Source organism: Condylura cristata, unplaced genomic scaffold (assembly GCF_000260355.1).
Source record: "Condylura cristata isolate star-nosed mole 26May11 unplaced genomic scaffold, ConCri1.0 scaffold00029, whole genome shotgun sequence".
Lineage (NCBI taxonomy): Eukaryota > Metazoa > Chordata > Mammalia > Eulipotyphla > Talpidae > Condylura > Condylura cristata.
In genome coordinates, this window is record NW_004567130.1 from 692,937 (window position 1) to 714,825 (window position 21,889).

At 50.4% G+C, this 21,889-nt stretch overlaps 2 protein-coding genes across 3 annotated transcripts in view; one reads left to right on the forward strand and one right to left on the reverse strand.

Annotated features, from left to right (window-relative positions):
• The first annotated feature begins 263 nt into the window (after positions 1-263).
• Positions 264-12,762, forward strand: LOC101629188 (chromosome unknown open reading frame, human C12orf65). Its single transcript, XM_004690626.2, has 3 exons — positions 264-356; positions 10,669-10,978; positions 12,203-12,762. The coding sequence occupies exons 2-3, from the start codon at positions 10,697-10,699 to the stop codon at positions 12,419-12,421; spliced, it is 501 nt and encodes a 166-aa protein (XP_004690683.1). The 5' UTR covers positions 264-356; positions 10,669-10,696; the 3' UTR covers positions 12,422-12,762.
• A 1,012-nt stretch (positions 12,763-13,774) lies between these two features.
• CDK2AP1 (cyclin-dependent kinase 2 associated protein 1) overlaps positions 13,775-21,889 on the reverse strand; it is a 9,336-nt gene continuing 1,221 nt past the window's right edge. The window contains exons 1-4 of one of the 2 annotated variants that reach the window (XM_004690814.2): positions 21,691-21,710; positions 18,192-18,289; positions 16,721-16,847; positions 13,775-14,625 (exon numbers count right to left, since the gene is read on the reverse strand). In XM_004690814.2, the coding sequence (XP_004690871.1) occupies positions 14,558-14,625; positions 16,721-16,847; positions 18,192-18,260 (264 nt within the window). In that variant the 5' untranslated portion in view covers positions 18,261-18,289; positions 21,691-21,710 and the 3' untranslated portion in view covers positions 13,775-14,557. Of the gene's footprint in view, positions 14,626-16,720; positions 16,848-18,191; positions 18,290-21,690; positions 21,711-21,889 lie in introns of those variants that run through there. The other variant, XM_012731228.1, reaches the window with a different exon arrangement.

Below are 21,889 nucleotides of genomic sequence, written 5' to 3' on the forward strand. Positions count from 1 at the left end.
CGGTAGGGGGCGGAGACGGCTCAGCTCTGGCGTACTCGTTGACCTCCCCTTTCCGGTCCCGCCCCCAGGCGCCCGAGAATAATGTCCGACAACTGAAGGCGGAGGGGGAAGGGTGGGCGGGGCTTTTGGCAAATCCTCACTTCTGATTGGCTCTCTGGCAACTACGAAGGCCAAGAGGGATGGAAGCCTTAGCTTCTCGCATGCGCAGTTAGTGAGAGCGCGTCTCTAGTAGGGCAGAGAAGCCGCGGCGAGAGTAGGGCGCGTGCGCAGATCTAGGAGCACGCTGTCTATCCTGCTGCGTCCGCGATTCCGGTTTCCCCAGAACCTTGGGGTCATGAGGTCAATGCTGAGGCCAGGTAAGCGCGCACTCAGAAGCCAATCATCCCCATAGTAGCCCACCATTGTCAAGGGCTCTGAAGCTAGGACTGGGAGCCTGGACACCTGCTTCCCGGCTGACGACCCTGACTCGACCTGAGGCGCTGGTGGCGGTGAGGTGAAACTGGCTCAGACACCTGAGCCGATTTCCCTGAGCTGCTGGGGAGCTGGAAAGGATCATCAAGGACTAGAGGGGAGGGGGAGGCGCCCACTGTAGAGAAACCCCGACGACCCTCTCACCTTCAGCAATCTAGCACGTAGTGTGCCCTCGTAGTCATTACCAGGCCTTGTCCCGCTCTTGTGCGCTCCCAGCCCATTTCATGATCACGTTCTTCAGACGAGTTATCCTTGACTAACTAACTGGTTAGCCTTAACCATCTCAGATTGCTCTCCCAGCTCCCAAACTCCCAGACTTCCCTGTCAGAAGGTGTTGCTCCTGAGGAGCCAGAGTGCTGGGGATATTTGCACTGGGAGTGACAGATGGGCCTAGAGGCAGCATTCCTTCTCTTTGCTTCGTAGAAAACCTATTATTTATTAACTGTAACTCGATCTGTTCCAGACCCCATCCGTGTATGTGTATGGAAGAGTCCAAACTTAAGTTGATTGGGCACCGCCCACCCCCATTGTTATGCCCACCAGTCATTATTAGACTCACTTAATACCTAACCTAAATCAAGTTATTTTTAAGCATGCACACAGCAGTTTTCAGTGACCCTGTTTCAACCCACCAAAAAAAAAAAGTCAAGTATCTGTCACTAGTTTCAGTTGGTCACACGAACTAATATTTGTGACAACTGCAGAATGTCTCAAGAGCTGAGTCATGTTAATGCCCCATACATTAACTCAATCAAGTACTATTGATTAGTTTCCAACCATGCAAGAGGTAGAGCATCGCTTTTGACTAGAAAATTGGATGAACTCATTTTTTTAAAATATTTATTCATGCAGAACTGGGGTACAAGCCAAGGACAGTGAGAGGCTTCACCAGAGACAGAGTGGGGAGCAGAACAGGCCCACTGAGGAAGTACACTGCTGAGGGGAGCAGCAGACCTGTCAAGAGAGGTCTGATGTGCCATGTGGCTCACTTCTGGAGCCAGGGATCAAACTAGCACCATTATTTATGCCATTACCTTACAGTGCTGCGTCCTAACCCGATACACCACCAGGGAGGGCTCCCCACCCCCTAAACTTTTAGTTTGAGTGTGTTTTGTTTTTGACAGCATGATTTAGGTGACTTTTAAATCAGTATCATACATCTCCATGTTCAGGATTCTGACAGCAATCTTGTTAACCGATATGGTGAAATGTTTTGGTGTGAGATTGCTCATATCATTTCTAAATTTACATTAAATTTTTTGGTACACAGAGACATTTTATGGGGTGGAGTGGGGAATGGAATCAAAAACGGGGAGGGGAATACACTGGACTATGGTGATGGCACAGGGGTGATTTGGTGATGGGAAGCCAAGAGGGTTACAACTGAGATGGAAAAAGGCACAAAATGATGTCTAAAATAAACTTTTTTTTTAATATTTTTTGGGTACAATCTTAATTTTTAAAAATGCAGCAATGGTGGTACAGCGGGTTAAAGCACAGCACTAAGAAGCTAAAGCCACTTTAGCATGAGTTTGATCCTATCCCCTGAGGTGACCCACATGGTACAGCAAACCTCTCCTGACCCGCTCCACTGCTCCCCTCAGCAGTGTACTTCATCAGTCGGCCTGTTCTGCTCTCTACTCTGTTATGGTGAATCCTGTCACAGTCCCTGCACCTCTGACTGGTACCCCAGTTCTGTATGCATAAATAAAATGCATATTTTTATAAAATGCAGCAATGGAAGTTGCCTTTCATGAATTGGACTGTAGAAGAGAAATGCCTTATTCAAACCTTTATAAACTGCTAAAAAGTTAGTTCATAGATTCCACAGAAGTTATTTTTGAATGTAGAAAACAGAAGTAAAGGCTTCACAAATTCAAGTAAATGTATTCAATATAATAACTGCTCATCTCACCTAGTCTTCCCCATAATGAAGATTTTGTACTGTTAAAACACAAGTTTTATAAAACACCACTGTTTTATAATTTTTGTGGAGGATATGATTACTGTATTATCACATTGCTCAACTATTTCTTTTGCCTTGAAAGCTTCCTGTAGAAAGCTTTTGAAGATGGATCTTTCATGTTGATGGGGATAAGAGCAGTCATGATGACACTAATTAATTGAGGCATTTAGTGCCAGTTAACCATGGTACTGCTTTGTGTCATTGATTTTTATACCCAGACAGTTTGTCATTTATGGGGCCTGTTCGCTACAGCAGTACATGAGGAACTGTGAAACCTTAAGTCTGCAATTTAACCATTAAACATGGAAGGGCTTAAATGCACAGGTGTACATTTAAATACACTTTTTTTTTAATATAATTTTTTCATTTTTATTCTCCTTTGTGACTGTCTTACTATATGAAGTAATTCTTAGCAATCTTCTCATTTAAACTAGGATTTGCTTCAGTGAGGGTGACTTTAATCTTACAACTGGAGCCTGTTGGGAAGTCTGCCTGTATTCCAGGCATCATAACTGTCTCCTTGGCACCTGAATTCATAGGCCATGATTATGACCTCACCCAACAGTATGTCTTTGGTTATTTCGTGGTTTCCAAATGCTTCTTAAATTGAACCATGCTGAGTAAAATAATATTCCAGGTCACTGTTCTTGGTGCCTTTTCATTCCAAGATTGAAAAACAAAAGGCCATAATCAGTTTGCTAACTGGGTTTGTGGGGTTTGTAAATTTTAAGATAAAAGTTTACATGGTGTGTTATGTGTGAGACAAAGGTTTCTCTAGCTTGGTAGTTTATCCAAAGGGCCTCTCTAAGCCCTTTCATTTGCAGCCACATGTCTGATTTTTTTTTTTTTCTCACCCAGGTATGATTACCTCCATGTTACAGAGTAGAAACAGGTATCTGAATCTTATAGTGAGACACTGACACATGTCCTGCTGGCCAAAGAGCATTAGTGGCCTTTCAGTGATGAAAGCAGAAAATTTGAGAGGAAGAGTCAAGAAAAAGTTGAGGATAATAAGCTAAGACTATTTAAGGATCTAGGGAGAGGACAGCTCCACCAGCTACTACAAAAGATAAAGACACGAACTATAGAAAGGACAAATTTAGTTTTAAAAATGGAATACCAAATGGTCTTCCAATAAGTCTGCCCAAAATAATATACCTAGTATGCATCCCTTCATTTTTTAAAAAAGATTTATTAATGCCTACAGAACTGGGGTTCTGAGGCCAGAGGCTCAGGGACAGTGAGAGGATTCACCGGAGACAGAGTAGGGAGTAGAACAGGCAGATCGAGGAAGTACACTGCTGAGGGGAGAAGCAGATGAGACAGGAGAGGTCTGCCGTACCCTGTGGATCACCTCCAGGGCAGGGGATTGAACTTACAGTGAAGTGAAGAGGCTGCGGCTAGCTTGCAGTGCTGTGCCTTAACCCGCTGAGCCACCAGAGAGGGCCCAGTATGCGCCCCTTCTCTATGTCAAATTAACACATTTGAGAGTGCTTTGAAAACATTTTAAGTGCTATGATGCAAGGCATCATAGAGCTTTAGAAGTCAAAGAAGCTCTTTTTTTTTTTTAGATTTATTCATGCATACAAGAACTGGGGTCTGGCCAGAGGTGTAGAGGGTTAGAGGGTGAGGATTCACCAAAGAAAGAGTGGGTTGCAGAACAGGTGAATCAACTGAAATTCCCTACTGAAAGGAGCAGTAGGGAGGTAGGAGAGTCCTGTTGCGCTATGTGGATCTTCGCTGGCCGGGGATCAAACTCAGGCCACAGCAGTGATAGTGCTGAGACTTAACCCCTAGGCTATCAGGGAGGCCTGATGTTTTTGTCTTAATAGAGCAGTTGATAAACACAAAGTTCCTGTTAAATGTCATAATTATAACATACAGAAAATCGCAGTAGTGTGCACACACAGGACAGCTATGATTCTCTGTGGATTTAGAGCTGTTTGTAAAACAAAAAACTGAATGGTGTGTTGGTGTCAGTGAATTAAAAACTTACCTCTTTATCCACTCCATTAGCTGGTTCTTGAGCTTTGCAGCATTAAGCCTATTTAGACCTGACCCAGGTTGGTCTCCCTCTCTTTGGGTCACCATCCCCACCCCAAAATCAAGGGTAACTGTATTCCTACTGGGTCCATTACACTTTTTTTATTTGAGGAATAAACTGTAGAACATATTGTGGGTAAAAAGTACAGTGTCTTCAGTGTGGCAACCTAGGCAATGACACAGTCCTTTTCAAGCCTGAGTCTCAGTTCCCCTAAGTTCCATTGGGGAGGGGGTCAGCACTTGGGATTTCAGGCAGCTAGACCATGAGGATGAGCTAACTGTGTGAGGTCTAAAAGGACTGCTTTATTTTCAGTCCCATCTTGTAAGGAAAACCAAAACTTTTGACATGTGAATTATTCTTAAGCATTTCTCAGAAAATCATTCCCTTCTCACTTAGTCCTGGTGCCATCAACTGGCCTTTTTGTCACTGAAGCTGCAGTTTAGCACTTTTTTCAGGCTCACTGTTTGATTAGGACATTGCTTTGAGACTTGTCATTTTATCTCCTAATGATGGAGGAGAAGCCAGAGGGTGATAAAGCAGGTAACCAGCACCCCTAAATTCAGATCTCAACTTCCTAAATGTTACAAGTGTAAGTTATAACAGTTTTTAAAAGTATGTATCCTGGCCCTCCCTGGTGGCGCAGCGGGTTAAAGCACCGCACTAAGAAGCTAAAGCCACTTCTGCATGAGTTCGATTCCCGCCTGCCCCGGAGGTGACCACATGGCGCGGCAGACCTCTCCTGACCCGCCCGCTGCTCCCCTCAGCAGTGTACTTCGTGGATCTGCCTGTTCTGCTCCCCACTCTGTCTCTGGTGAAGCCTCTCACCACTCCTGCACCTCTGGCCTGTACCCCAGTTCTGTATGAATAAATAAATCTTTAAAAAAAAAAAAAGTATGTATCCTAGGAGGCCTCTCTGGTGGTGCAACAGGTGTAACACTGCAAAGCTGCTGGCCACAGCCACTGCATGGAGCATTCAATCCCTGGCCAGGGAGGTGACCCACATGGCACAACAGACCTGTCCTGTCTCATCCACTCCTCCCCTCAGCTGTGTACTCTTGTCAGTCTGCATGTTCTGCTCCCTGCTCTTTTTCTGGTGAATCTTCTCACCAACCCTCCACCTCTGGCCTGTACCCCAGTTCTGTGTGCATAAATTAATAAACCTTTATAATAAGAAAAGATAAAAGTATCTGTCCTAGAAGCTACAAGACTTGCTAGTTCTGTGTTTTAGGACAGTGTTTCTCAAACTAGTATGCCTCTGAATCCCCTAAGGATCTTACTAAAATGGAGGTTCTCATCTGGTAGGTGTGGGTCCAACTTGACATTGTTCACTCTTAGCAAGCTCCCTGTTGCTGTTGCTCTGTGGATCACACTTTGAGTAGGAAAATTCTGGAGCCACATCTACCTGGCACATGTGGCTAGTTTATTTGGCATATGCTATGTGAGACTGCATGTAAAAAAAGAACAGAAGGTCTCAATTTTATATGGTTACATGGTAAAATAATAATTTTTTATATATTTGGTTAAATAAACTGTTAAAATTCATTTCATTTGTTTCTTTTAATATTTTTAACATGATACCAGAAAATAGGATTTCACTTATAACCTGCATGATATTCCTGTTGGCAAACACTGCAATAAAAGGGGCTTTTGGGGTATTCTTTTTTCAGATGACCCAGTTTCTCAATCCTCTTGTTACCACTCTGCCTTCCCTGGTAACTCAAATCAGCATTCATTTGACTCTTTTCTCTGTTTTCCTTTCCCCACACCACATCCCCCTCCCCCACAGTCCTGCAACACTCCTCTCCGTTGTCACCACCACCACTCTGGGGCATTCACCCAGCAGTTGGCTCAGGAGCCAGCTAGATGCAGCACCCTCAGACAGAACCCTAAGCCCTGACATCTAAAGAGGGGCTCCCAGGTCAACAGCAACAGCATGACTTTTGAGCTGCTTAGAAATGCAGAGTCTCAGGCCTCGCCCCAGGCTTAATGAGCCAGGAGCTGATTTAACAAGCTCCCCAGAGGATGCGTCTGCACAGTGAAAGTTTTAGTGGCCTGGCTGGCAGAGCTTCTGTAGTCCTCTTTCCTAAAGCACCCATTTCAGTTAATCTGCACATCTGTTCCTTTGTGTGGTTGTGATGAAGTCACTGCAAGGTGGATCCCTCAGGAAATCTGGCTGGCTGACAGAAACTAGTACTCTTCCTTTACAAAAAAAAAAAAAAAAAAGAAGAAGCGAATTTTAGACAAATAGCCTCCAAAAGGTAAATACGGAGATTGCAATCCTCTATTTTCCTGAGCAGGAATCCTGCTATCCAGACAGGAGAGCCAGAGAAACAAGCCTCACCTGCTTGCCTCTAGTTTTGGTCTGTGGTGCTTTGCTCCACACCCTCCCAGAGCCGACCATGTCACACTGCCGCTAGATGCCTGTTTTGGTTGGGGCTGACCACAGAAGCCAGAGGAGAGGATGGGCACTGGCTGGATGCAGGTTCCAAGACCCAAAACCCAGCCCTCCAGAAGTGGGGGCATAACAGAGCACGAGAACTGCCTCTACAACCTGTTAGCCACCCTGGGCTGTGCCAGGTGGCCCCTGGGCCCACACATGGCACCAGAGGACTGGGCAAGTGGACTGTTCTGGCTGTGAAAAACTCATTCCTATTTTCTTTAACTTGACCGACTTGGAATGGACTCCGAGATTAACCTAAACTGCGTTCAGCTGTTCAGTGCAGGCTTGGCATCCCAGGACAAGCAGAGCTGATGGCAAGTAGTGAGGGAAGCCAGCCTGTACGTGCCTCAGAAGGGAGTCCCTGTCGTGACCACACCTCCCTCCCCCACCCCATACTGGCTTTTTTGGACTATTTTTCCTTTTCTAAAGTCACGTTGAGCTCTGATTTGAGCTGCTTTTATTGTTCCCCAAAGACTTTGGGTTGCTCTGTGGATATCACAAAAACTGAAATCCAATCCTGACTCTTCTCAGGGCTTTGGGGAAGTGGGACCATGGGTGTGTTTGTCATTTTTAGCAGTCATTGGCGTATAGCCAAAGCTTCAGGAGATACTAAAAGTACTTAGAATCGTCCCATTGGCTGTTGGAATTAGCTGTTACACAAAACAGCCAGTAACTGAACACCGGGGACCTTCTTGAACTCCAGTTGGGTGGGAGAGCATCCAGTGTATGCGTGTCAGCTCTGAACTGGGACTGAAGGGAGCGATGCAAAGCTCAGCGGGCTGGCGACAGAGCTGCTGATAAAAGCGCTCCTCTGGCCTTTGTCTGGGAGTTTCGCCTGTCTTAGACTCGCTTCCTTCCTTTGTCACCGCTCTGTGACCATGCTGTCCCGCCTGGGGTGGCTGACTGACAGCGGAAGAGAAGCCCAGAGAGGCACTAGGCTCATGTTCCATGATCAGTCCAATCCGGGGACTAGACACAGTGAGACACAAAGGAATTCTGTTCTGTAGACTGAAAGCAGAAATAAGGAAAGGAGAATTTTGGACATCGACCTAGATTCGTTCACTCCATCCCTGATCGGAGAGCAGATTCTTTGTTGTCGACTTTTAAAAGGAAGTGTGTGGACTGGTCGATTAGGTTTTCCTACAGCTAATTCTGAAATCTTTTATACAAGAAGCAAAACCCATTTGAAAGAACCCTTCCATGAGCACACTTGAAAATAAATCCCTGCAAAGCCACTCACCCCTTACCAGTGCCACCTTGTCACCCAGTGGCCTTAACAAAAGGTGCCCAAGGCCAGACTTTACAAACACTGGAGTTTAGACTGTAATGTCTGTCACAGAAGTGAGAATGAGCTCAGGTGTAAGACCTGCAAATGTATATTTCATTATATTTTTCATAGAATAGTGAAGTGAAGTATACTGTCAATCAGGGACTCCCTGGTGGCCTAGGAGTTGGGTCTCAGTGCTGTCACCTCAATGGCCTGAGTTTGACCCCTGGCTAGGGAGCTGACCCACATGGCACAGCAGACCTCTCCTGTTTCTCGGCAGCTCCCTCAGCACTGGACTTCAGGTGGTCCACCTAGTATGCTTCCCATTCTGTCTCTGGTGAACCATCTCACCCCCCTGCACCTCTGGCCTGCACCCCAGTTCTACATGTAAAAAAATGTACTGTGAATCTTTTTATTATTTTTTAAAGATTGATTTATTTATGCATACAGAACGGGTACAAGCCAGAGGTGCAGGGGCAGTGAGAGGATTCACCAGAGTGGGGAGCAGAACAGGCAGGTTGATGAAGTACACGGCTGAGGGGAGCAGCAGACAAGACAGGAGAAGTCTGCAGCACCATGTGGATCATCTCCCTGGCCAGGGATTAAACTTGTGCCGAAGTGGCTGTGGCTAGCTTCTAGTGCTGTACTTTAACCCGTTGCACCACCAGGGAGCGCATACTGTGAATCATTTTCAAGATAACCAGTGTATCACAGCATCAGCTAAACTGATCACTGTGATGCACACATAAAATAACAGGAAAATGCACTTATTTACAAGGCAGCAAGGCCAGTAGCTTCTGTCCTCATTAAACTCCTTCAGCACTTACTTGGAGATCAGGATAAGTCAAGTAGACTGGCAGCTAAAACTGACATCAGGTGAAAGGTAAATGACTGTCCAGCCAAACTGGTGAAATACTTTGGTGTATGTTAAGTCACTTCTGACTTTGGGAGTTGCTAAGGTAGACTCCCTTTACTATGTTGAAGGCCAGATGCCATGAACTCAAATGGACATGGTTCAAATGGTAAAAGCAGCTCTTCAGAGCCCCCTAGGAAGCAGTTGCTAAAAACTGGGCCCTCCCTGGTGGCACAGTGGGTTAGGATGCAGCACTGCAAGCTAGCCACAGCTGCTTTAGTGCGAGTTCAATCCCCCACCCTGGAGGTGATCCACATGGCACAGCTGACCTCTCCTGCTGCTCCCCTCAGCACTATCAGTCTGCCTGTTCTGCTCCCCCACTCTGTCTCTGGTGAATCCTCTCACTGTCCCTGCAACTCTGGCCTTTACCCCAGTTCTGTATGCATAAATATATAAATCTTTTTTTAAAAAAAAAAACATATATATGTTCTCAGTGGCCATGAAATTTCCATCAGGAGGCACCAAGCACACTTGTTGTTCCACCTGGGGGATAGGGATGGTGCCTAACACCATCCTTCTGCCTTCAGTGATGCCAACCCAAGACAAATCCTTTCCAAAACAGTTTTCTCTGCTCTTTAAAATCCTGTCCGGATGGAGAAAGGAATAATCACCCATTTTCCAGATCAGAAAACAGCCCAGGTTATGGCTCACCCCATTCTCACGTAGACCTTTGAGAAGTACTAACACTTCATATCCTCCTGCCTTCCTGCCCCCAGAGGAACAAAGGCCAGCAGATGCACCAAACCCTCCTAGCTGGCATCTCTCCTCATTTATCACCTGTTTCAGCCACCTTGACAATTCAAGTAATACTAAGTATCTGACTTTATACCACCTTCACTCTGGTGTCTTCCCCCAGTGGACCCTAAGCTCCGTGAAGACAGTCTTGCTCGCTCTTTCACCTCCAAGTGCCCCCTGGACTCCCACAGGCCATTTTTAATCTATAGGCACCTTCCTAGGAATCCTGGATTCAGTAGTTACAACCGTGAGAACCAGTTGGATCTCGTTACTGGCAGAGTGTCTGAGGGAACAGATGTTCCTATTCAAATCCATAAAACTGGAAACATTAAAAACAACAATGATGACATTGATTGATAGTGATATTTACTGTGTCAGACTGTTCGAGCTGAGTTAGAAACTAGACACTCAGCCTGCCGTCTTTACATTTGGATTCAAAGACTCCACTTGACTCAGCTCCTAATTCTTCCTGGATGTATTATTTAATATTTCTTTATCAAATTACAGCCCTGTTCTTTTAAATTTCACACTCCAAGCCTCCCTTTCCTGAGAAAACAGCACCTCTGGGTGCTTTGAAGATATTTTTGGCCTATTAGAAGGGAATACTCACTGGCAGGCGTGTACTGCGGAAAACTGTAGAAGGTGCAAGGCCCAGGGGAGGAGGGGGCGCATGGCTGACTAACCTGCCTTCCTGATTTCCTGAACCCCTGCCTGGCAGGTGGGGGGTCAGCATCTGAATGGGTTTCTCTAAGGCTCCCTAGAACCTGAGGCATGGTGTTGAGTCCAGAGCACATGCCTCTCCCTAAAAGGCTGTTTCTCTTGTCTAATGCAGGTGCTGACCAGGCTTGGCCTTGGGCCCGATGAGTACCTCAAGTTTATTTCGCTTTCCAGCCTGTCTGGCCAGGCTGCGCGCAGCGCCCTGGGAACAGCAGCTGCGGGAGAGGCCAGCCTGGCTCTCCCCAGGCCCAGCCACCCCTCCAGTGCAGAGGGCTGGCAAGAAGGACATCCCTACCCTGCTTGCCCTGGACGAGGGGGATCTCGAGGAGCAGTTTGTCAAAGGACATGGCCCAGGGGGCCAAGCAACCAATAAAACCAGCAACTGTGTGGTGCTCAAGCACATCCCCTCAGGCATCGTGGTCAAGGTAGATAGAGGAGCACAGGTGCCACTCTAATGGGCTGTCAGGCCCACAGTAGCTGTCACCAGAGGGAAGGGTGGCAGTGAAAGCAAGTGTCCACACAGGCCAGCCTGCGTGGGCCCATCCTCCCCAGGGCTCCAGAATCCTGGCAGCATAGGAGCGCTGCCATCCTAGGCTGGCATTCGGCGCGGGCCTGGTGCAGCAGCTCTGCTGCAGAGGGCTGTGCAGTGCTGGGTGGGCTCCAAGTCCCTGAGCAGTGATGCAGGCTGGCTCAGCCCCAGGGCCCCAGCTAATTCACTTTAGAAAGGCCTCTGTGTCCCTCTGTCCCCTTTGGTACATGTCGGTGACACCCACCCTTCTGCAGGAGGGCAAGGTAGTGGCGGCAAAGCCTCAGCCTCAGAAGAAAGATGCCGGGCACCATGGCCACAACAGGTTCCCCGTCCCTGGATAAAGAACTAGGCTCAGGTAGCAGCAGCTTTCAGCACACGTGAGAACCTCTACATGGTGATGTGCTCCTTCATCTATGTTGGTATTCACCCCCCTGCCTCTCAGTAGAACTGCCAGTGGGCCTATGGGCAGCACCAGGGGAAAAGAGATGGCTGAGGCAGGTGTGTGTGCCAGCAATACTGACAGTGACACCTTAGTGTCACAGGATTGTGTGATTGCCACTGGCCTGAGCAACTCGCTACTCATTCATTCTCGGTTTTCACGACAGCAGCGAAAGCCACTTGGCACAACCAAGGTGGCACAGGGCAGACAAACACAGGCAATAAGGGGCAAAAGGATGGCTCCGTCCTTCACTGATCCCTGGGCTTCTGGACATGTGGCTTTGCCTCACAAGCCTGTGCCCCTCTGTAAAGTGACCAGGCTGAATTGGATGCTTTCTGAGGTTCTTTTTTTTGTTAAAGATTTATTTATTTATGCATACAAGAACTGGGGCACAGGCCAGACCTGCGGGGGTGGTGAGAGGATTCACCAGAGACAGAGTGGGGAGCAAAACAGGCAGGTTGACTGAAATACACTGCTGAGGGGAGCAGTGGGGGCACAGGAGTGGTCTGCCACACCCCGGGCGGTCACCTCCTTAGCCAGGGATCAAATTCATGCTGTAGTGGCTGCAAATAGCTTCATAGTGCTGTGCTTCAACCCAGTGTCACCAGGGAGAGCCCAATTTCTGAGGTTCTGTCCAGAACATCCTGTCGTCTTCACATTCAAAAATATTCTCCCTTGCAGTGCCATCAGACAAGATCTGTGGATCAGAACCGAAAGCTAGCTCGGAAAATCCTGCAAGAAAAAGTGGACGTCTTCTACAACGGGGAAGACAGCCCTGTTTACAGAGAAAAGCAAGAGGCAGAGAAAAAAAAGCAGGAAAAGAAAAGAAGAACAAAGGATACCCTAGTGAAAAAGAAACTACTGAAAGAACAATGGGAATCATGTAAAAGCAGCCACTGAGGAAGAAGCACCTGCCAGGTACTGCCCGGTCTAAGGGTGGTGAGTCCCAGCACCAGCCAGCTTTACGGTCAAGCTTTGAAAAGACTATTTTTGACAGATGTAAGCTAGCCAAGCTTTCAAATGGTGGACTAAAGTCATCGTGAATTGAGATGCACACATGAATCGAAACGCACATATGAATCATGAAGAAATAGGTTGTTACTGTAAAGGAGAATGTCTACTTCCAGGGGAGGTGAGGGCTATCCTCCAGATGCAGTCTGGGAGGGGCTTCCAGGTGCACTCATAAGGAGGCCATCTTGTTTTTTTAAACTACATGCTTAAGTGATCTTTATTATAAAAGATTAGAAATAAAACAACTTTTTAAAGTATCCATATTAATAAAGACATGGAGACTTTTTGAAATGTCAAACATTAATTGCATTCAATGACCACCTTGTCTGCTGGAAGGTCCCCACTCGGCAACCTAGCATCTCAGTTAGCTTCATGTCAGGTGAAGGTGACAAGACAGAGGAAGATTCACAAGCTCTATGTCAGGAATTTTTACCGTTAGCTAAATAGTCCAGGTACTGCCAACTAGCCTCTCTGTTAGGGGAATACATCTGTGACATTCCCTGTGTGTTGATTTACTAGTGGGCTTATAAGAAATGAGGTTCCAGAAACCTGATTTATTTATGAACTTGCCCAATACCATCACCCAACTGGATCTGAACTTTCATTGTTTGTAGTTTCTCTTAGGTGAGATTAATAGGCAGCTTGTTAGGACACATCTGGAGTCCATTCCTAAAACAAGGGGAAAGCCCACAAGGTGAAAAGGCGCGGCAGGTACAGGGCACACTGCTGCAGTTAGGCCCATTGCTGTCAGCTGTCTGGCTCAGCTGGCATCTGTGTGGCAAGACTAGGCCCCAACATCTACTGGTGACACCAGCAAGATCCCTCACGGGTCTGTCTGCCCCTTGGCCAGGCAAATCCTTCTCAAGCGGAATTAGTGCTTGAGAAAGAGCCATATTATAGCAAACCCTTTTGGAAGGTATCCTCACAGACCACCACATCCAGTGTTTCCCCAGCATCAGAACAGGTGGTTCTTACAGGGAGCCCCAGATGTAGCTGGGTGGTAACTTGAAAAACAAACTCCTATGTCACCCAGGAAATGCTTACAGGCTAGGTGCCTTAACCACAACAACCAGTCAGCAGCGGAGCCCCCAATCTTCTTTTCCTTGTTCCAGCATTCATCTGTCAGCCGCGGGGCAGGTGCACACTCAAAGTCTGGGTCTAGCAGGAAAATACCCCTTGAAAAATACCTCCCACCTCTCAGTGAGGTGCTGTTCTCTAAAACCCCACTTAGGTGGTTAAGGAGCCCACATCCTCATACAAATTGTTAATGAAAATAAGCTTTATTACATCAAGTAATAAATACATACAAAGATGCAAACAATTTTAGTCATTTTCTTCCAGATGTGTGCACCAACTTCCAGAAAGGCAGAGCTGGAACCTGCATCCAGTCTCAGTGGGAACGTCTTGGGGTCAGGCATGGTAGTTTGGTAGTTGCTCTTTCTTCTGTATTTATAACTTGTGCATTTTTTAAGTTGACCTCAAAGTACTAATAGTCATGCAAATGCTTAAGCAAAAAAGAAGTTACATGAAGCAGAATCTACGCTGTATGACAAAAGGGACGCTGTATGACAGAAGGGACAGGCTCCTAAGGAAGGTACTGTGGAGGGCACTCAACACCCTTGTCAGCTGGATTAGCTTATGAAAGGGAACAAAAGACCCTCTGGGTAACGGAAGGGGATGACCTGGCCTGGTGCCAGGAGCAGCCAGTCCAAGGTGAGACAGGTAACCCTGACAGGTAACCCTGACGTGCATCTTGAGAATCAATGCTTTAAAAAAAAAAAAAAAAAAAAAAAAACCAGCCTGGGTGTTGCTAACTATTTAAAATGTGAACCCTAATCCACTGCCAAAATCTTTTCTCAATCTTAGACACTGTAGGTTCAGAGCCTAATGAGTCATGAGAGAGGCGCAGGAGGAAAAACCAAACTGTAACCATTTTGAAAACAAGAGTTTCTTCTGAACAGGGGAGATGAACTGTAACTTCCTGTCTTGGAAGAAGATGGAAAACCTTCCAGGCGAAGGAGGCAACTAGGACCTGGCATTCCGTTCTGTCTCAGCCAAGCACTCTCGAACCAGCCCTCTGGCGTGAATGATGCCTGGAAGAGAAGCAGACGTGTGTTGGGAAGGGCCGGCAGACACAGGTTCACGAGGAGGAAGAGGATCTCAGTCCAGCCAGAGACCACTCTCTCCCGCCCCTGCCAAGGGAACTCGGGCCTGTATTCAGACCACCCATATTCCAGTGTTTGAAAAGGCACAGACAGTTCCAGTGCCTGCCCCAAGGCCTTTTCTGCAAGCCAAAACTCTTCAAACTTGCCCCGCATTCAAGGTAGTGACCTGCGGCGCCCTTTGTGGTGGGCCACTGGGCAGAGGGAGCAAATGTGTCTCCACCCAACTTCTTTGGGACTGACCCACTCCCAAGACACCACTTTCCATCCTTGCTTTTTCTAGCTTCATCTGAATCCAGCCTCAGGCAGACTGCTTGTGTTAGGGGCAAGGTGGCTGTTTGGAGTGCTCCCCTAGCCCCCTGGGGACCTTACCCTCCTGACCGAGGACTCCCCCATCTCTTTGTTAGCTTTTTGTTGTTGTTGTTTTGCCTCTACTGGCAAAAAATGAGATCACAGGTCAATGCTACTCTCATGTATGCCTTCTAAGGTAGAACTCCAGTGGGTCTTGGAAATAACACCCCTAAATTTTACCTCAAAGCTTCAGACCCCTCTTTCTGGAAAGGGCCAGACAGCAAATACCTTGGATTTTGCAGACTAGACTCGGGCACCCATGTCTGCATTTACCTAAGTAAATGCACCCAGGTCTGCACTGCGTGGTGAAAGCAGCCTGATACTAAGCCGAGGGGGTAGCGTGTTCCATGACTGCACATGCCTGACCCAGAAGCAAATCTCACCATTTTCATGTGCCACATAATCGTACATTTTTTCAACCATTAAAAACTGTAGAGGTCATACTTGGCTGTAGTTTGCTGGCCTCCCATCAGGCCCTGAGCGACCCTTCCCCACTGTCAGGGTTCCAAAGACTGCCTGACAGCCCAGGATATGGTCACTAGCTATTCCTCCATTGACTTGAACCACCAGCTGTTTGGGGGTGACAGCATATGGTCAGTTAGATTTGGGGCCCATTGTCTTCTAGGTATTTCCACTCAGGTATCCAGCATTCATTACCTGCCTTGCTTCCTCTGACTCCAAACAGACCAGCCAGCCAGCCATGCCCACCTGGCACCAGGGTCAGAGCAAAGTTCATTCAGTTCCATGCTGCGGTTCCCCCCCACCCCCCAGCCTGGGTCTGTCACCCTTTTCTCCCCCACCCCTGTCCAGCTCTTCCAGCAGTCATTTCACAAAGGTGTCCACAGCCCCAGGTAGAGGAGCCTAGTCAGGCACAGCCAAGTCACAGTCTCCAGACAGCCCACAACCCCACACCCCAAATTTATGACCAAAGAACGTTCTTATTTTTCTCTCAAGTTGCTTCTCTAAGAACCCAAATGCCTGCCGAAATTAAACTAGCACTTAGGACACTGCTGCTCTGAACTGCCACCTTCTAAAATAGAAGCCCCTTTCTCTCCTGCACTCCCCTTTACCTTGTGAGGTAACAACCTACTTAACTTCCGGTCAGCCACATCTGCACGAGTCACCTTCTTTCCTGCACAGCCACCCTCCTCACACCCTCCTTCTCCAGTCATGAAAGAACTTCAAAATGCTCTCCCTCTCCCTCCCTATATACCCCCTCAGCCCTGCACCGAAATACAGAAGCAGAAGGCAGGCAGGCCCCAGGACACAGGGCAATGCTCTTATCCTGGAGGGAACACCCACATGGGGCTTCCTGGGACCAGGGTGGCTAGCAAGACCCAGGGTGGCTGCAGCCTGGATGCAGCATCCCCTTCAAGCAGGTGGCTGACCTGGCAGCTGGAGCCTGTTTTGCAGGCTGTGGCAGGCCTTCCCGAGAAGCCCCATCTGAGGACCACTGGCTACCAAGTCCCTGCCCGTCCAAGCCCAAGGGCAAGCAGTCCACTCCACCCACTCACCCTGCCTGGTAACTATCATGGACAGCAGCCTGTAGTGGGGGGACTCATCTGTCCCCACCCTCCATGTCCTCCAGAAAATCTCCCAAAACAGTTAACAGACCAGTGCTTCAGGGTAACCCAGCAGTGAGGCGGCACTCAGGGAGTCGAGGCCCCAGACTCACCTCGTTTTAGCCTCTCCATCGCGCTCTTGCTCCCTGCGTATGTGGGTCTGATCTCCTTCCCCAACTCTTCGATGATGGCCAGCAGTTCAGCATACTTGCTTTGGGGCACCTGGCTGTTCCCGGTCCCCTAGAATCAGAATACAGTTCACATGGGGTAACTCCAACCTGATCCCAACACCATGAGTCCAGGGCAGCCAGGGAGAGAGCTGGGCCAGGCTGGGGCCTCTCCCATCAGGAGGTGGGTCTCTGCCACCCACGCACAAGGAAACCATCTGCCTGGCCAAAGAGCTTTCATCGTCTTCCAGGACGAGAAGACTCACTTGTCCTAACAAGAAAGCTCCACCAAGAATGTTCTAGGGCCCAACAGATGAAATACTCCCTGGGGCTATGGTGGGCAGATGTGCAGGGTCTGGGGCAAGACAGCAGGTGTGCCAAGACCAGCCTGGCCTCCCCACCAGCAGAAGCCCCACAAACCCCTCTCCAGACCCACCAACAGCCCCCACAAAGGCCAGAGAAGCTGGGCTCAGCAGGCCTGTGCCCTGTTCTTCCTGCTCCTCTCCCTCTTACTTCTCTCCCTCCTGTTCCTTCCGCCCCCAACCCCCCTCCTCCAACTCCTCTCATTTCCCTCTGTTGGGGCGTCCACTGCCCTCGCCTGCTCCTCCCTCCTTTCCTGCCGTCTCTGCTTCTTGGGCTCACGGCCCCTCCTCTCCTGATCCAGCTCCTCTGCGTCATCCGGGCACCTCCTCCTGGCCTCACGGTCCTCCCTTCTCCCTGCCCGCCGCCGCCGCATGGCCAGGGCGTTGCGCTGTCTCTCAAGGCTGCGCTTCTGCCCGTCCTCCCGCCGCCGCCTCTTCTTTAGGCGATCCCGCTCCCGGGCCCGGGCCTGCTTCTCCTCTGGGCACAGCATGGCCTGGCGGGGCATGGCCAGGACCACCTTGACCAAGCGCCTCCTGGGCAACCTCAGAAGGTGGCTAGGTTCCGTGGCTGGAACAGGGAACCTTGCAGCTGGCACCAAGGCTGAGGTCCATTGGGCCACGTGCCCCTGCAGAGACAGTGACCTGGCCACTAGCAGGGCATGCAAGCATCAACGCCACTGAACAGGGAGAGAACCGGTTTTCAGCGAGAACCATGGGGGTCATGGTCTCCTGTCCTCTGGGGAGCCAGTTATAAAATAGGTGTGGGGCTGTGTGGGGCCTGGAATTTAGAGCACCAGCCCCAGTGAAACACATCTGGACGTATCATTACTCAGCTGGCTCTCCTCCTCCTCTCTGAGGCCATGAGCTATGGCATGCTGGTGGACAAAAGGAAGCAGGAACAAGGCAACCCACCAGGGACACAATGGGGTGCTGGGCCCAACAGAAATGGCATTTCTCGGGGCTTCTCTATCTTCCAGATGCCCCTCCCAGGATGTGAGGTGACACCCAGGTAACCCCAAAGCCCCTACTGCCACAACTCACCCCTGTTATCATACCTGGGTGTAGCCAAGAGATGGTGGCCCATAGTCACTCAGCAGCTGGCGGTACTGGGAGGACGTGGCCATACTGGTGGAGGGTGGGTGGACACTCCCAGCTAAGGGGAACAAAGTAGAGTCAGGACTTACCAAGCCTTGGTCTCTTGTCCCCAAGGCCTTGAGGATTTGGGCCTGCAGCTGTGTGCCTGCCCTGGACTCAGGCCATCACCAGCAGTCAATTCTGTCTGCTCATGTCAAGGGCCAAACACTCGGCCTGATGGCTAAGGTCAAATGTTTTGAGAGCTAACAGGCCACCCTCATCACACCCACCCACAGCAGACATTGCTACTCTATCCCAGAACTTCTCTCCATCCAAGCCATCAGGATTGGCACCAAAATACAATCTCTGGCTGTCTTCACCAATCGCCTTCTTCTAGGTTTGTTACACCCCAGTGACTGATAACCTAGAGCCAAGTCACTGCCCTGAGGCTGGCCCATACCCAGGCTAAGAACATAGGTGAGGAAGGCAGGAGTGCTATAAGACCTGAGACCACAATGGCTCAGACCTGTGCCCTAGAATCCCTGCCAGGAATCTGGAGTCCATCACAGTCTCACCGTGTATCCTCCGACAAGCCCCTCAACCTCTCTGAGCCTGTCAATGGCTCCCCAAAAGGGGACAGGACTCTTTATGGCCTGATTCTATGCCAGATGGCACTGTGCCCCAAAAGGGGAGGGGCAAGGTCCTGCTGATGGAATGCAAAGATGAAGTCCCAGGTCTGTGGCCCAGAGCATGGCTCAGCTCAGAGGAAGCCACCTGGATGGGGTTGGGGTGGTCCTCACTGGACATATTCCTGTTTGTAGTTGGAAGCAAGCAGACCCATGATGGTGTCCAAGTGGCCATTAGCAGGTAAAGGCTGTCCTGCAGTGTTACAGGCAGCGGTAACCATGGAGAGCTGACCTAGCCTCCTTGCAGCCAGGTGCTGGCCCCCTCTGCCTGCCGCCCCCGGAGCCAACCCTTCTCTTTCATGCACATGGTGGACTCTGCAGACTTGGCCCGCGGGACCAACAGCTGGTGCCAGGCTGGGCAAACCCACCAGCTGCTCATCTGGTGTGGGCAAGGGGAGGGGCAGGGGAGGAGAGGCGTTCTGGAACTCAGGCTGCAGGAGCTGGAACCAGAGAGGGTTTCACAGCACAGAAGAATCAGCAACCTACCCCTCACCTCTCCCAGCTCTACCCTGGACTCCCCATGGGTTCAGCTTCACACATAAGCATGGATGCCCAGCTTTGGCCCCCACTGTGCTGCGGAGAGCTTCCACTTGTGGGGGTGCCATGTCCCTACACTAAGCATGCTGCTTAGGATGGCTTCCCACACACACACAAAGCAGCAGAGGGTGCAGGGCCAGACTGGGGTAGTGAGTCCCCTCACCAAGTCAGCCAAATCCCAATTTCCTGAACCTTCTACTGTGGGCAGGAGTGTGGTCTGGGCAGCTCAGGTGTTGCAACCCAGGCCCAGATTCTAATCCTGCCACTACCCACTACCCACTACCCACTACCCCACTGACCCCGGGAAGGCCAGCGTGCCAAATGCCAGATGAGGGGAGCCAGCAGCAGCACAGCACCTGGGAATATCATACTAGTGAGAAGACTCCAACTCCCTGGCAGCCCAGGACAGGAGGTTCCCCTCCATCCTCCTCCCAGTGCTGCACTTCTCAGTGTCTCTCACCCCCTGTACCCGCTTCTCAGATAAGGGGCTGGGCCAAGAGCCAGTTTGGCTGGGCCACTCCTGGCTGTGTGACTTTTGACAAGGACTTTCCCTCTCTGGGTGTCAGTTTCTCCATCTGTTTGAGGTAAGGATTCCCAATGGGATGTCTCGATCCTATCATGCCATAGTGCTGGGGTTATGGGGGGAGGGTGCTCAAGGAGAGGAGGTCTGAGCAATCTTCCATTTGGGTCGGAGAGGGAATCGGGCAACAGCTCAGGGCAGACTTGCCCACCAGTGTAACACAGCAGGTGACCCCAATCCCAAGCTAGCACCAGCCACTTATTCACTGTCAGGTGGGTGGAGAAGAGTTGGCAGAAGGGCCCTGAGTTCCACTCGTGCCCACTCCCTTCTGCAGACACAGGGAGGGCAGGAGGGGTGCTGCATCTGGCCTGGGAGAGACCCAGACTGGGCAGGCGTAGGATATCTCTGCGCATCTTAGACAATGCACAGTGCGCTGGGGACCAGGGAGGGCCCCGAGCAAAGGGAGAGCCTGGCAGAGGCCAGCAGCTCCAGGGGCCAGGCACAGCTCCCCGCCCCCACACCAGACAAAGAGCAGCCTGGGCCTGGGGAGCTGGCGGCCTTCCCGCCACTTGGGGCGCCTGGGGGGGGCTCTCCGGCGGGGAGGCGGGGGCTTTGTCTAACTCCACCACTGCCACCGCCGGCCAGGCCGCGGCTTGGCAACCCGTGAGCAGGAGGCAGGGCTGGAGGGCGTGAGGGATGATGACAAGGAAGCTGGAGGAGCGGCAGCGGAGAGTCCATCTTGGATGCAAATGGCAGGGGGAGATGGAGCTCTCCAAAGGGGTCCACAGGGATGAGGGCGGGCCCCCAAACACAGGAGATTCGGAGGCTCAGCACTCCCGGGAATTCACCACAGGTGAATGAAGGAAAGCCACCCACAGGTGCCAGCCAGCCCAGGACAGGGACAGGGCTTCAGGGGCCCTAGGGGGGACCTGTCACTTTGTGACCCCCAATCTCCCAAGATCTCAGTTTAGGGTCTCTGCTTCAATGTCACCAGCATAGGCCTGAGATTCTCTCCCAGTCCAGGTGGCAAGCACATGAGAAACCCCACATGAGAAATCCCACCTGGGCCACCAAGCCTGGCTCTGCGAGGTCTACAGACCCCAGAGGAGTCAAGAACATTTGAGAAGCAGCATGCCTGTTTGTTCCTAGGGTGAGAGCCCACCTTTGAAAATCTTACTATGCCTCCATCAGCACCTGAAATCTTCACCCTTTTCAGTCCCCCCAATCGTTGTCCTAGAAGTTAAACGAATCTGCTGGGTTTCTGGAGCCCTCTGGCATGTGGGGAGCTATGGAGTCAGCCACTGGAGACCAGGCCTGACTCGGGTCAGCTGCCAGCGTGGCACTTCTGACCTGCAAGGCCACCCTCCTCCCCTCAGGCCTGTGCCAGCCCCAAGGCCTCGGGCTTTTTTAAGTCTGTTTCCAAACAAGTGTCTAAAGAAGACAGACCTGGTGAGGAGAAAGCCGGTCACTACCTAACCCGGAATTTTAACGCCCATCTCCCCTCCAAGTCTCCCTGGGTCCCAGGAGCAGGCGTCCAGCACAACCTACAACGGCCTGACAACTTGTGCAGGAGTTTCCGAGGAGCGCCCAGCAGCCGCCTCAGGAGGGCAGAGGCCGGCCCCTCCCGATTTTGTGGGAAGGAGGTTTCTAGTAGCAGCCACGGGGGAGTCCCAGGCGCGGGGTACAAATGCCGCCCCCAGTCCCCGCCCGGGGACACTAGGGCACCCCTGCTCCTACCCAACTTCTTTCGCCCGGCGAACATCTGAGCCTGGGGGTCTTCCCGCATGCCCCATCCTGGGCTCCCGGTTCCGGTGCATGCCAGGCCGAGCACCCCTGACGACCCAATCCCGGCGCAGCCGGTGACCCCGTTCCCACGCCAGCCACCCCGCGCCCTCCGGGGAAGCGACCACCCGGCACAGTCGCCGCGCCTCTGCCC